The sequence below is a fragment of the Haliotis rufescens genome, unplaced genomic scaffold (genome assembly GCF_023055435.1).
Source record: "Haliotis rufescens isolate VD_foot unplaced genomic scaffold, xgHalRufe1.0.p SCAF_5, whole genome shotgun sequence".
Classification (NCBI taxonomy): domain Eukaryota; kingdom Metazoa; phylum Mollusca; class Gastropoda; order Lepetellida; family Haliotidae; genus Haliotis; species Haliotis rufescens.
The window spans coordinates 53791411-53806480 of NW_025964223.1; the positions used below are offsets into that span (position 1 = coordinate 53791411).

A 15070-nucleotide genomic window follows, 5' to 3' on the forward strand; every position below is an offset into this window, starting at 1 on the left:
CATTGTATCAAATTTCAGATACTGAGTATATCTTGTCATTAATTAGTAAGCTTGTGTGGTGCTGTTTTGATTTATTGGGTTATAGGTGTGCTGACTAAATGTTTCACAAATGTAGACTGACAATACAACTTTATATGAGACATTACTTTTTTTATCACCATGCCAGATGCTCATTTCCATCATAAGGAATCCGGGGTAGAATTGGTCTTCAGCAACCCATGCTTGCTGTAAAAGGCGACTATGCTTTTCGTAAGAGGCGACTAACAGGATAGGGTGGTCAGGCTCGCTGACTTAGTTGATGCATGTCATCGATCCCAATTGCATGGATCGATGCTCATGATGTCAATCACTGGATTGTCTAGTCCAGATTCAATTATTTACAGACCGCCGTCATATAGCTGGAATATTGCTGAGTGCGGCATTAAACAACAAACAACAAGCTACAGGTTTGCTACCTTGTCCCTGTCACCACCTACTGGATTTTGATAATCACCAATTCACATAAATAAGCTGATATTTTCAAATTAGGTATACAAGTTAAGTAAGTTACTTCCTTGTTTCTGGAGGGAAATGCTTCTTGATCTGACAGAGATGAACAGCTACCAATTTGCTATTTTTATGCTGCAGAGGAAATGAGTTGATTACTTGGAACTGTAGTTGAGAGTATTTTCAGTAACCTGTATCCTGGATGCATATAGGCTGTCAAAACATCATGTCAACCTTTTTGGATTGACATTGTTCTTCACTGATAATAATGTCTGGTACATCATTAACCTATCAATCACAAGGGAGCCTGTTTGGAGGAATGGTCATGGTAACTCAGTGACCTCCAAGGTAAGGTATTGTTGGTGAAGGTTTAATCAATGATGCTTTACAAAACCCAGTCATGTTGGTTGTTGTTTCATTGGTGGACCTATGAATTGACAACTTACAGCTACTTCTGCACTTGGGTTGGCGTATTGGCACATATATTGTAGGGATGGGTATTGGAGGTTTAAAGTGTATCACAATATTTCACATAAAAATCACTATTTGAAATCACACGATATATATATATATAGAGAGAGAGCGAGAGAGAGAGAGAGAGCATGAAAAAATGATATTGTGATACGTATTGGGGGAAAAAATGAACCTCAATTTACCGATATACCGATAATACCGCACACCCTTAATATATCGTATTGCAATATGGAGAGCTGTATTGCAGTACGTCTTAGGGCCAAAAACAATCTTTACAATGTATATTTGTAGTGTTCAAATTGTGAAATAAAAAGTGCAGCACTTTATGACTGATGACATGGTTTCATCCTTGTGATTATTTCAAAGAAATGACAACTCACATTATGCCCTCACTAATCCAGATTTCAGACAGTATGGATACGCGAGACGACCTAGTACGTCATCAATATGGAATGTTGATAGTTAACAGTGCTAACCCAGTCCATCCAAGTACCTCAAGATAGTAGATATAAATTATATGATTATATATTACATTCGTCTGTGACCATATGGGAAAATATTGATACACAAGGGTATTGTGGACGGCTGAATGCAATATACCAATATACTGGTTACATTTGCGCACCCCTATTCTGCAACTTATCAGAACCAAGCCCATGTGACACCCTCATTGTCTTGAACTTTGATGAGTCAATATTTCGATGTAGGATGTCTGCTGGTGTGACTTTGTAGTCACTGCACAACTTGAACTGTTGTGTGTGAGAGTTTTCTAGTGACATAACGTTGGTCAATCTAATACCAATATGATTTAGTGAAGCCAAGATTCTTGACCAAGAAGTCAATGATCAGCATAATCAGCATTAGACATTGTCCCTAGTCGTGGATGTATATATGTTATCATTGTAAGGACTAGTGGACTAAAAATGTTACTTTCTACCCCTGGGAATTACATATCAAACAAATAGTGAATAAATTAACATTTTGCATGTGTAATGCTTTTCACAAAGGCGAATGGGTAGTGCCACAACTAAAAAATTGTCATCATTAAATATATTGTCATCACGGATATAGTGACAGGACATCACTCCCACTGTTTAACTTATCAACTTAACCTGAACCATGTTAACAAGATTCACCTGAATGGCAATAGGATCTGTTATTATTATCCATGTCTTGAACAATCACACAATATTTTTCCAACAAGCAAATTAGACATTCCACTGCCACTCCATACTGGTGAAGTATGAAAGTTACCACACAGAGAGGTTGGGTGAGCTGATTCTGGCTTGTGAGTAGGTTAGCAACATTTAGCAACATTGCAACTATGTAATAGAGTGGAGCACCAGAAATGGACTTCACATATTGGACCCATTTGGGGAATCAAACTCATGGCTTTAGTGGGACAAAACAATGCTTGAACCACTTGGCTACCCACCACTCCTGCTGCCTGTTGGGACAGTAGCCGTGGAGGAAACCACAGGGCTAATTATTCAATGCTTGTATTCTGTGGAAGTTTGTCAGTAGCACAAACAAACTGCTAGTCTGGTGAACATCTTGTGTAGACTTGTGTGTCTATCCCAGGGCAGCTCCAGCACTCTGTGGAATGCAGTCTACTCTCAAGCTAGGCATGGCCACAGTGGGCCTCCAATGAACCCTGTTTGATGTCCACACTGTAGTATTACCCCCAAGTAGGGAATAATAACATCATTAGAATTGGTTATGTTGTATAAGAAGCTATTATTGCAGGAATTTAAAAACATTATCTTCAGAGTTAGAAAATATGAACCATTACAGAGAATGTCATCTGTGGTTAGGCTTCAGAGTGATGTTGTGGTGAGGATTTGATTTCTTTAATTTGCTTGTGTTGATTTCATTACTATATTTGTTATGGTTGGTGGCTAGAAATACTGTAGATGGATTTGATTTTTAGACCCTTATGATATATGTAAAACACTTTAGACCCAATGTAATTAGAACACTTTAAACCCTATATATGAAGAACACTGTAGACCCTACATATGAAGAACACTTTAGTCCCTATATATGAAGAACACTTTAGTCCCTATATATGTAGGACACTTTAGACCCTATATATGTAGAAAACTTTGGACCCTATATATGAAGAACACTTTGGACCCTATATATGAAGAACACTTTAGACCCTATATGTGTAGAAAACTTTGGACCCTATATATGAAGAACACTTTGGACCCTATATATGAAGAACACTTTAGACCCTTTATATGTAGAACACTTTTGACCCTATATTTGAAGAACACTTTAGACCCTATTTATGTAGAACACTTTAGACCCTATATATATATGAAGAACACTTTAGACCCTATATATGTAGGACCCTTTAGACCCTATTAATGAAGAACACTTTAGACCCTATATTTGAAGAACACTTTGGACCCTATATATGAAGAACACTTTAGACCCTATATATATGAAGAACACTTTAGACCCTATATATGTAGGACACTTTAGACCTTTATATGTTACCTAGAAATACTGTAGATGGATTTGATTTTAGACCCTTATAATATATGTAAAACACTTTAGACCCAATGTAAGTAGAACACTTTAGACCCTATATATGTAGAACACTTTGGACCCTATATATGAAGAACACTGTAGACCCTACATATGAAGATCACTTTAGTCCCTATATATGTAGGACACTTTAGACCCTATATATGTAGGACACTTTAGACCCTATATATGAAGAACACTTTAGACCCTATATATGTAGAACACTTAAGACCCTATATATGTAGAACACTTAAGACCCTATATATATGAAGAACACTTTAGACCCTATATATATGAAGAACACTTTAGACCCATACATGAAGAACACTTTAGACCTTATATACAGATATAAGTAGAGCACTTTAGACCCTATATATGAAGAACACTTTAGACCCTATATAAGTAGATCACTTTAGACCCTATATAAGTAGAACACTTTAGACCCTATATATGAAGAACACTTTAGACCTTTATATGTTACCTTTTTTAAAAGTGGTAAATATTACTTCAATACTGGTAAATTGCTAACTTGTTGCTGGAATAATACTTTCCATCATCTGAGAAGTTTTGGTCCTGTGTTCGGAATCATTTTGTGAATTAGGTCACTCCTTGTTTATCAAAATGATGGAACTTGTTTGTTTCAAGGTCTATTTTGGCTGAAGTATGTGTATGTTATTGTTTTGCAGCCAACCAATGAAATATGATAAGGCTTACTCATTATGCTTTCGAAGGAGTGAAGAAGCACACTTTGAAAAATGTTCATGCTTTTGTTAGGTTTCATTCTCACCCACTTTGTGTGAATATCAACTTGATGACCATTTCTTATTCTTCTGTTTCTAAGAGAACCTGATCCTTTTCTACTGCACTTTTTTGGCTTGGCCCTTGTATAATTTGTGTGAGGAGAAGAAATCACTGGGGATCTGCTTACCAATAGAAGCCAGAGCAATGTGATGACCATTTCTCATGGTTTTGACTTTCAAAGACAAATTGCTCAATTTTGTCCCAATAGTAACCCAACAGGCAATTAACAGTAGGTTGGCTGTCAAGATGATGACTGTAAGAAAACAGCATGTACACAAATTAGTTGTATGTTATGTAAAGCCGGATGTCTTCATGTTACTTGGTGGAAGTCGACATCATTATTCAGGTTTAAAAGACAACCTTATTGAGGATGTCCCAACGAGGATGTCCCAACGAGGATGTCCCAATGAGGTTTAGTTGTTTAACTTCATGTGCAGTGTCCCATAGAAGGCATTTTATAGATAACTTCAAACTGATTAACTTCAAACATCAACTTGGAATAGTCTGTTAGAAATTTATCTGAGGCTGATAAGATATCCACTGTGATGGCTGAAACTGACGAAGCACAGCGGGTGATGTGTTAGCTATGAAATCCAAGTTCTATTTTTTTTAAATGGATGCAACAAGCTCCAACTGTCATTAAGCCCATTAGCATGATTAAACCTATGATGTCAGGTGTCATAGAAGTTAACATGTCAGGAATTAAAGTTCAATTACTGTTGTGCCATGTCTTTGGATGTGATACTGCAGTTCTCTAAATGTTACAAAACATCAATATTTCAGGTAAGAAATAATAATAATAATTGATAATAATAATAATAATAATACTATTACCCACATCAGTAAAGATTCTGCCATCATAATGTAGATAATCTGAAATGATATATAGAGAATCTCACCCAATTGTCTTTTGATATCAAATATATCAACACGAGTTGATAAAAGTGGAAAAATTCCAAGGCTTGCCGAGGATTTTTGCCACTTTTATCAACGAGTGTTGATATATTTGATATCAAAAGACACAAGGGTGAGATTTTATTTATCATCCAACATCATTCTTCCAGCTTTTTAAATTCTTTGACAGTAATTAGCAGTGTCTTCAGTGTAAAAAGTACTGCTAACAGCTTCAGTAGCAGAGCCATTAGTGATGTCATTTGATTGTGACGTCATGATAACCAGTGGCGTCACAATGGTCTGCAAATGGTCATTGCAGCAACATCTACAGTGTAGATATCCCTGGATCTCATCCAAGCGATATCTCCTGTGGGAGCCAGTTTTGGATGATAAATCGAGATATCAACTTTGAGTTATCAATTATGGTTCCACAGTTTATCAGAAAATTTTGAAAACATAAAATCTTACATGATAAAATGAGATTCTCTACTTTGAGTTAACAATTACAGTTTCACTGTTTATCAATAAAAGTTTGACAAATATATATGCGACCCTGATTTTGTCACCTGTTCTGTCGTATCATTGGTACAATTATTTTGTTACTGACAGTTAAAATAAACATGAATCATATCCCCATAAAATAAGATTAGACATAATCAGTTAACATGCTGGTAGGCAAATTGTTGGAAGCTCTGGGATCACTTTGTGAGGATTTACTATCCTAATTAACATGATCAAGAAGTCAATTACATTGTTAGGAAGAGCGCAAGCCTGTGGGTCATTGTTGGTCCACTGGCTGGTCACTGAAGAGGAACTTGGTCTTCAGTAATTTGGCATACCAATCACGTGCTGTTTAGTCAGTGGTATTTGGGAGCCTTGCCTCAAGAGTATTTGATGTTCAGGAAATACAACTCAGTGGGAACAGTGTCCTTTTACATTTGATACGGCGCAGTTTGTTGCTGATGACACATGACCTTTGTGGTGGCATTTGGTGTCTCCTCTGTCATTTCAACTAAGCGCTTTTCAAAATATCCAACAAGTTATTGTTATAGTTCACTGTTGCACAAGTGGGAATCGTGACTTGTCCTGGCTAGACCTGGAAGACTCAAATATCTTCTGGAACAGAATTTAGACTTGGACATTTTCCAGTCTTGCAAGTTTGGCTTGGATCATGTTGTATTGAAAGACATGAGAGTTTTGTATGTAAAACTGACTCCTTCCTTCAAAGCTTTCTTACTTTTACTTTCCAAACAGCTGAATGTTACTTTAGTCTTTAAAAAAAGTCCAATATGGCACTTAAGTTTGCTCTAATTGTTGAAGTTAGCTTCCTCAGTATTAATTATGAATTGCATTCTTGGGGCATGTTTATGTTTCCAAGACTGTCAAGTTTCTGTTGAGATGTAGATAGTCCAAGACAGTTGGCCTTGTGATAATGTGGCCTTAGTGCTGGTAGCCTGAGACAATTGGACCGCCTCTGTAGTCTAGTGATAGAGCATCCGCCTGGGGAGCGGAAGGTCAGGGGTGCGATCCCCGACCGCATCATACCAAAAGACGTTAAAAGATGGTACTAGTTGTTACCCTGTCTGGCGCAAGGCATTAAGGGGCTAAAACAAGGACTGGTCGGCTTGGAGTCAGTATACTGTGTCTGAGTGGGGTATTCATGTTAAACTGGAGCATGGTATCTCAGTGAGCTAGCACTATAAATTGGCATCAGTCCGGACTAGTACAAGCAGCCACACAAACACACACACGTACATGCACATCGCTATATAAGTGCAATAATTGTGGACACAAGGTTAAACCCAATTTCACTTCACTTCACCTGAGACAGTTGACCTTGTGTTAAAGTGGCCTTAGTGCTGGTAGTCTGAGACAGTTGACCTTGTGTTAAAGTGGACTTAGTGCTGGTGGATTGAGACAGTTGACCTTGTGTTAAAGTGGCCTTAGTGCTGGTGGACTGAGACAGTTGACCTTGTGTTAAAGTGGACTTAGTGCTGGTGGACTGAGACAGTTGGCCTTGTGTTGAAGTGGCCTTAGTGCTGGTGGACTGAGACAGTTGACCTTGTGTTGAAGTGGCCTTAGTGCTGGTAGTCTGAGACAGTTGACCTTGTGTTAAAGTGGACTTAGTGCTGGTGGACTGAGACTGTTGGCCTTGTGTTAAAGTGGCCTTAGTGCTGGTGGACTGAGACAGTTGGCCTTGTGTTGAAGTGGCCTTAGTGCTGGTGGACTGAGACAGTTGACCTTGTGTTGAAGTGGCCTTAGTGCTGGGAGTCTGAGACAGTTGGCCTTGTGTTAAAGTGGACTTAGTGCTGGTAGTCTGAGACAGTTGGCCTTGTGTTAAAGTGGACTTAGTGCTGGTGGACTGAGACAGTTGGCCTTGTGTTGAAGTGGCCTTAGTGCTGGTGGACTGAGACAGTTGGCCTTGTGTTAAAGTGGACTTAGTGCTGGTGGACTGAGACAGTTGGCCTTGTGTTGAAGTGGCCTTAGTGCTGGGAGTCTGAGACAGTTGGCCTTGTGTTAAAGTGGACTTAGTGCTGGTGGACTGAGACAGTTGGCCTTGTGTTGAAGTGGCCTTAGTGCTGGGAGTCTGAGACAGTTGGCCTTGTGTTAAAGTGGACTTAGTGCTGGTAGTCTGAGACAGTTGGCCTTGTTTTAAAGTGGACTTAGTGCTGGTGGACTGAGACAGTTGGCCTTGTGTTGAAGTGGCCTTAGTGCTGGTGGTCTGAGACAGTTGGCCTTGTGTTAAAGTGGACTTAGTGCAGGTAGTCTGAGACAGTTGGCCTTGTGTTAAAGTGGACTTAGTGCTGGTGGACTGAGACAGTTGGCCTTGTGTTGAAGTGGCCTTAGTGCTGGGAGTCTGAGACAGTTGGCCTTGTGTTAAAGTGGACTTAGTGCTGGTAGTCTGAGACAGTTGGCCTTGTGTTAAAGTGGACTTAGTGCTGGTGGACTGAGACAGTTGGCCTTGTGTTGAAGTGGCCTTAGTGCTGGGAGTCTGAGACAGTTGGCCTTGTGTTAAAGTGGACTTAGTGCTGGTGGACTGAGACAGTTGGCCTTGTGTTAAAGTGGCCTTAGTGCTGGGAGTCTGAGACAGTTGGCCTTGTGTTAAAGTGGACTTAGTGCTGGTAGTCTGAGACAGTTGGCCTTGTGTTAAAGTGGACTTAGTGCTGGTGGACTGAGACAGTTGGCCTTGTGTTGAAGTGGCCTTAGTGCTGGGAGTCTGAGACAGTTGGCCTTGTGTTAAAGTGGACTTAGTGCTGGTAGTCTGAGACAGTTGGCCTTAGTGCTGGTGGACTGAGACAGTTGGCCTTGTGTTGAAGTGGACTTAGTGCAGGTAGTCTGAGACAGTTGGCCTTATGTTGAAGTGGACTTAGTGCTGGGAGTCTGAGACAGTTGGCCTTGTGTTAAAGTGGACTTAGTGCTGGTGGACTGAGACAGTTGGCCTTGTGTTGAAGTGGCCTTAGTGCAGGTAGTCTGAGACAGTTGGCCTTGTGTTAAAGTGGACTTAGTGCTGGTAGTCTGAGACAGTTGGCCTTGTGTTAAAGTGGACTTAGTGCTGGTGGACTGAGACAGTTGGCCTTGTGTTGAAGTGGCCTTAGTGCTGGGAGTCTGAGACAGTTGGCCTTGTGTTAAAGTGGACTTAGTGCTGGTAGTCTGAGACAGTTGGCCTTAGTGCTGGTGGACTGAGACAGTTGGCCTTGTGTTGAAGTGGCCTTAGTGCAGGTAGTCTGAGACATTTGACTTTGTGTTGAAGTGCAGATATTTAAGACAGTTGACCTTGTGTTAAAAGTAACCTTAGTGCTGTTGGTCTGAGACAGTTGGCATTGTGTTGAAGTGCAAGTATTTATGACAGGTAGCCTATGTTAATAAGCCCTTATTGCAGACAGTCCATTATACAATGTAGATTGTTACTGAAATCACCAGTTTGTCTTCTCTAAGTTTATACCTTCAGACTGGAGGCACATCTCTGTAATGCTGCCAACTGCCAGCTAAAGAACTGCGTGCAAGGTCATAGATAATGTCTAGGGGATGTAAACACTTCCAGCATTTGAAGAAAACAATTACGAGGTTGGAAAGTAATCAAGAGTAGATGTTCACCAAAATTAAGATGGGATGCAATGTGTTATACATGAATGTTCAGGTCATGTTGCTATCCCAGGGCTGAAGTGTTCGTATGGTGAGGAATTGCTGAAAGCAGCTGTCATGCCTGCCTGACCTTTGTGGCACGACTAACCTTTGTTAATTTCTCAGTGAGTCCATTATGTAATCAAAACTTCGAAAACCAGTGGTTTGCTGTTTGCCTGTCATGACAGATGTATTGCATTGTGGGAAGAAACAACATGCACACTTTTTGGCTGACAATCAAGGTAACCGACAGAAATATTCATGAACACTCTCTTGGTATAACCTTGTGTTTTACCTGAGTGGCCTCCTGCCATGTGAAAGTTTGGGCCTGACACATGAAAACCATATATACTTCTCAAAAGAAGTTAAGGAATACCTGATTCTTACATAATACTATAATTAATATGTAATGCCATGACAGATAAGGGGGCGGTCGGGTAGCCTAGTGGTTAAAGCATTCGCTCGTCACCCCGAAGACCCAGGTTTGATTCCCGACATGGGTACAATGTGTGAAGCCCATTTCAGGTGTCGTGATGTTGCTGGAATATTGCTAAAAGCGGCATAAAACCATACTCACTCACTCACCCATGACAGATAAACTATAGTGATATGAAAGAATCAGATTTCCCGGTTCTTCACGATTATGTTTCAATGTTTATCAGCACCATGCTCGTGCTCCTGGGTTTCACCCCGTTGTAAATGTCTAAGAACTGCATCACTTCCAGCTTCCTCCCACAACAAGCTGACACGCTGTGATATAACTGCAATTCTGTTCAAAGTGGCATTAAACCCAACTCACTCACTCACAATCAGCTTTAGTGTGATAACACTTGATGGCTGGCTGGTTTAGTGTAACTGTATACGCTGATGATGTGTTTCATGCTATGTTAGTGGTTGTGGATTGATTGTGACTTGGACCCACTCACTCACTCTCATTTCTCGGTATCATGCATCTGTTCCATGTAGCTTCTTCTCCGCCGTCAACCGCCTCCATTGTCCAGTGGTAGAATGTCCAACCAGTTCGATTCCAGGCCGCATCATACCACATTCCACATAAAGGGGCTTATACAAGGACTGGTCGGCTCAGAGTCAGTATACTGTGTCTGAGTGGGGTATTCATGTTAAATTGTGGCATGGTATCTCAGTGGGCTAGCTCTATGAATCGTCATCAGTCCGGACTAGTACAAGCACACGCGCGCGCGCGCGCGCACACACCGCTATATAAGTGCATTAAACGTGGACGCGATGTTAAACCCCATTTCACCTCACCTCTTCTCCTAGTCATGAATGAAACTCCATGAAAGGGTTTGACAAAACAATTACGGAAGGTTTAGTGAAATGATGTTTGACATGTCAGCTTCTGAAGAAGGATGCCTACATGGTAGAGAAGAACGCCAGTTACAAATGAGGCTTTGAAGATGTTAGATCATCAAGGTCAAACTGTGGCCTGGGAGAGTCTCCTTTATCTGTCACTGTCACTTGTTTTATCTGTCTATCAACGCCTGAGCCTCTGTTACATCTTCCTTCCTTTCTTTTTGTTTTATGTTTAATGGCTTCACATGATGAAAACACAAACTGGCATCAGTTCACTCGGTGTCTACATGCATGTTTGCCTTTGTCTGCTTCGACCTTTAATATTATCCACAACTTCCCGGGAGACGCTTGATTGCAGTTCCTCTGATACACTGCTGAAATCTGTACATGTTTATGAAGATTGCATGATAAGTTAGCAAGTATTTTTCAAGGTGTCCTTCTTTTGGTCCAAATTGTAAATTCACATGTATCAAACCAATATTGATCTGAATGATCATTCAATGAAAAACCTTTTTTTCAACCCATAGGAGTAATTATTGTCCATCATTGAGTGTATAATTCATGATATTTCCTCCCCAAGAGAGAGTTTTTCCACTTGGCCAATCCCAGGAAGATCATTGATCATGTTCCTATTCTGTGATTAGATTACCAGCATTATATAATGTGATCCTTCATACTGGAGGAGGCTTTAATTTGATTATTCAGATGTTTGCATTGATCATTGGCTGATTTGATTTGGTCAACCAGGGAAGTGGATACTTGACCCGTTGTGTTCTAACTTCATTTGGGATATTTTTGAAGTGATATAAGAGGTATTATCTGCAACTAACGTTGATGGTACAAAGAGAGCTTGTGGGGTGGTTAGAAGGCAAACAGAGTAAGTCGGAACAGTGATCAAGAAATGCCTCTTATGACTACCAATAAAAGTGTAAAGAGACAAGTGGACTTCTTTATTCAGTTACAGTTTCTAATGTCTCAACTTGGCAGTGTTTAGGCAATTTCTACTTGTTTGACAGTCCAGGCAGAAAGTTGAATACTTCTTGCCACATTATCATGTGTTCTTTTTTCTTTGCTGATGTAGTGGGGATGGGTGGCCTTAGGCTGTGAGTTCACTATGAGAAGTTGCACCCCTGACTAAATGGAATGGGTGGTCATACTAGGTGACTTGGTTGATTGTGTGTCATCGTATCCCAATTGTGTACATAGATGATCATGATATCAATCACAAGCTTGTCTGGTCCAGGCTCAATTATTTACAGGCCCCTGTCCTATCTCTGAAATATTGCTGAGCTGTGTCATTAAACCACAAACAAACAAGCAAGTAAAGTTGCTTCCCTTTAGATTTGCCATGATCTTGTGGTCGTTGGTTCATTCCCTAGATTAGCCCTTATTATGATTTTTACTGGTGCACCTTGTTTTCACCATTGTGTTACGTGTCTAAGTCCCACATCACTCTGGGCTTTCCTCTGGTATGAAGCTGACACTTGACTCACTCACTCACTCACTCACTCACTCACTCACTCACTCACTCACTCACACACCCTCACTCACTCACACACTCTCACTCTCTCACTCTCTCACTCTCTCACTCACACACACACTCACACACTCTCACTCACTCACTCACTCACTCACTCACTCACTCACACTCTCACTCACTCACTCACACTCACTCACTCACTCACTCACTCACACACACACACACACACACACACACACACACACACACACACACACACACACACACTCACTCACTCACTCACACACTCACACACTCTCACTCACTCACTCACTCACTCACTCACTCACTCACTCACTCATTGGTTGCAGGATGTTGAGAGAGGTAAGGGAATAAGATAACATGAGAAGCATGTGTTTTTACATACCTTAATTTGGTATGTAGTGAGCACATCAGTGCCATAATCATGATAATAGTGTGAATTATGTTACTGAACACAGCAGGAAACGTGTCATCTGCAGCATTTCTTTGTGTTCCAGAATGTATCTGTCAGTCTTTGTATGATGTCCTGGATGAAATATCACATAGATATTGCTTTGTACTGATGCATTTGTAGCCATGATCAAATTATGACACTGTGGCATCTTACTATCATCTGACACTCCATACATGATGTCTGGAACAACTGAGATATCTATATGCTACCCAGTGCATTTGTGTACAGAGCGTAGAAGCCTCTACCGTATATAGCATTTACCGTATTCGACGTAATAAGCACAAAGGGCGCTCTCTAAATTAGAAATAGGGGGCTCTTATTAGAATATTATTTTGGTGGAAAAAACAGAGTTGAAAGATAAATTTGTTGGTTTATGCTGACAGCCTGAAATGTTTATGTACGACTGATATATTTTTCCAGGATTTCATTGCCCATAATTAAGGGTGCATATACCACACAAGTGCGTATTATACGCAAATAAATAAGTCTTGTGTACATTGATCAATCGGAAGGGGTTCTAATTGGGATTGTTCACTAGTCAATATGTTAGCAATTATCGCAGTAGGCGCTTTATGTCGAATACGGTATGTTGGGAGGATGAAAGGGTTCTACTGGCTAGTCGTAAGAGGCGACTAATGGGATCGGGTGGTCAGGTTCCTGACTTGGTTGATGCATGTCATTGTATCACGATTGCGTGGAGCGATGCAGACAGCCATCATACAGCTCGAATATTGCTGTGTGCGGCGTTAAACAATAAACAAACAAAAACATCTTGTACAAACATGAAAGGTTGATTGCTGAGAGACTCAGTGTATTTGCACATGCCTACAATGTTGTTCAATTCAAAAACACTGAATCTGTCTTGTAATGTAAGTGATTCCGTCCCTAAGGTTTGTTCCTGAAGATGGGGTAGGCAAGTGGTTAGAGTGTTCCTACCCGCAGTACCGGATGGGGTTTGAGTCAAATCATGCCATTGAGCATTTTAAGCATTGATTGTTTTCCTTCCACATTAATCATGCTGACATGCTGTGATGTAACTGGAATACTGTTCAAAACAGTGTTTCAACTCACTCACTCACTCACTCACCCACTCACTCACTCACTCACCCACTCACTCACTCACTCACTCACTCACTCACTGTGTTTTCTACAGACATTGAAGTAATGCTGAGCTGTAAGCAGTGTGTTTGCCATTCTGAGTTTGAGTCTGTGTGTAGTATGTGTTCCTACCCGCAGTAACGGATGGGGTTTGAGTCAAATCAGGCCATTGAGCATTTTAAGCATTGATTGTTTTCCTTCCACATTAATCATGCTGACATGCTGTGATGTAACTGGAATACTGTTCAAAACAGTGTTTCAACTCACTCACTCACTCACTCACTCACTCACTCACTCACTCACTCACTCACTCACTCACTCACTCACTCACCCACCCACCCACCCACCCACCCACCCACTCACTCACTCACTCACTCACTCACTCACATTGATTGGTTGCAGGATTCAGCAGATCCAGCTCCTGGGACGTGACATGCGGGGATCGGAACACGACAAGCTGTGGAACCAACTGGAGGCTGAGATACATCTACATCGACACAAGACAGTCATCCGGGCCTGCAGGGGGCGCTCCAACAGGAAGAAGAGGCTGCCTGTACCACCTGGACATGTACGTGGGATTTATAAGTCATGTGACATCTTACCTCATAATCTCAATTCCCTTTTTTCTTGATCATTCTCATTGTTATACCTCAGCATCTCAGCAATTTTATTTGTATTGAGAAAGCCCCTGAAAGTCCCAATGCGTGAAGCCAATTTTTGGTGTCCACCGCCATTATATTGCTGGAAAATTTCTAAAAGTGGGGGCGGTCGGGTAGCCTAGTGGTTAAAGCGTTCGCTCGTTAGCCGTAGACCCGGGTTCGATTCCCGACATGGGTACAATGTCTGAAGCCCATTTCTGGTGTCCCCCGCCGTGATATTGCTGGAATATTGCTAAAAGCGGCATAAACCATACTCACTCACTCTAAAAGCGGCTTAAAACCATACTCACTCACTTAAGTGAAAGAATTATGGTGGTAAACCATTTATTATGTTTTCTGTTAAATGTGATTTTTAATTGGGCACCTCCTATTTTCAAAACCCTAGAACCATCATACAGTTTCCAGTCTAACGAGGTGTTATAGGATATCAGAGCAGCAAAATAAACCTTCTTTACCCAATTAATTTTGTGTTGCCTGCATACAAATACACATGAAAAATAGTTAAGAAACAGTAGTATTATAACACTGTGCATACTTTGGCATTTTGTACTTCAGTTTGTGTGCCTGTATGATCGAATGCAAGCGCCACACGTACATATTCTACTTCAGTGAATGATGCACAAGAGCACAACATTTCACATTTTGTAACTTTGTACTATCGCCTGGCGTGATATCGCTGGAATATTGCTAAAAGTGGCGTAATGCCAAACTCACTCACCCATTGTATTGTAT

General features: G+C 40.8%; 1 protein-coding gene across 1 annotated transcript in view; it reads left to right on the forward strand.

The window, feature by feature from the left end:
- LOC124126210 (Golgi-associated PDZ and coiled-coil motif-containing protein-like) overlaps window positions 1-15070 on the forward strand; it is a 78030-nt gene that overhangs the window by 54683 nt on the left and 8277 nt on the right. The window contains exon 4 of the mRNA XM_046489591.2: window positions 14082-14247. Within this exon, the coding sequence (XP_046345547.1) occupies window positions 14082-14247 (166 nt within the window). The remainder of the gene's footprint in view (window positions 1-14081; window positions 14248-15070) is intronic.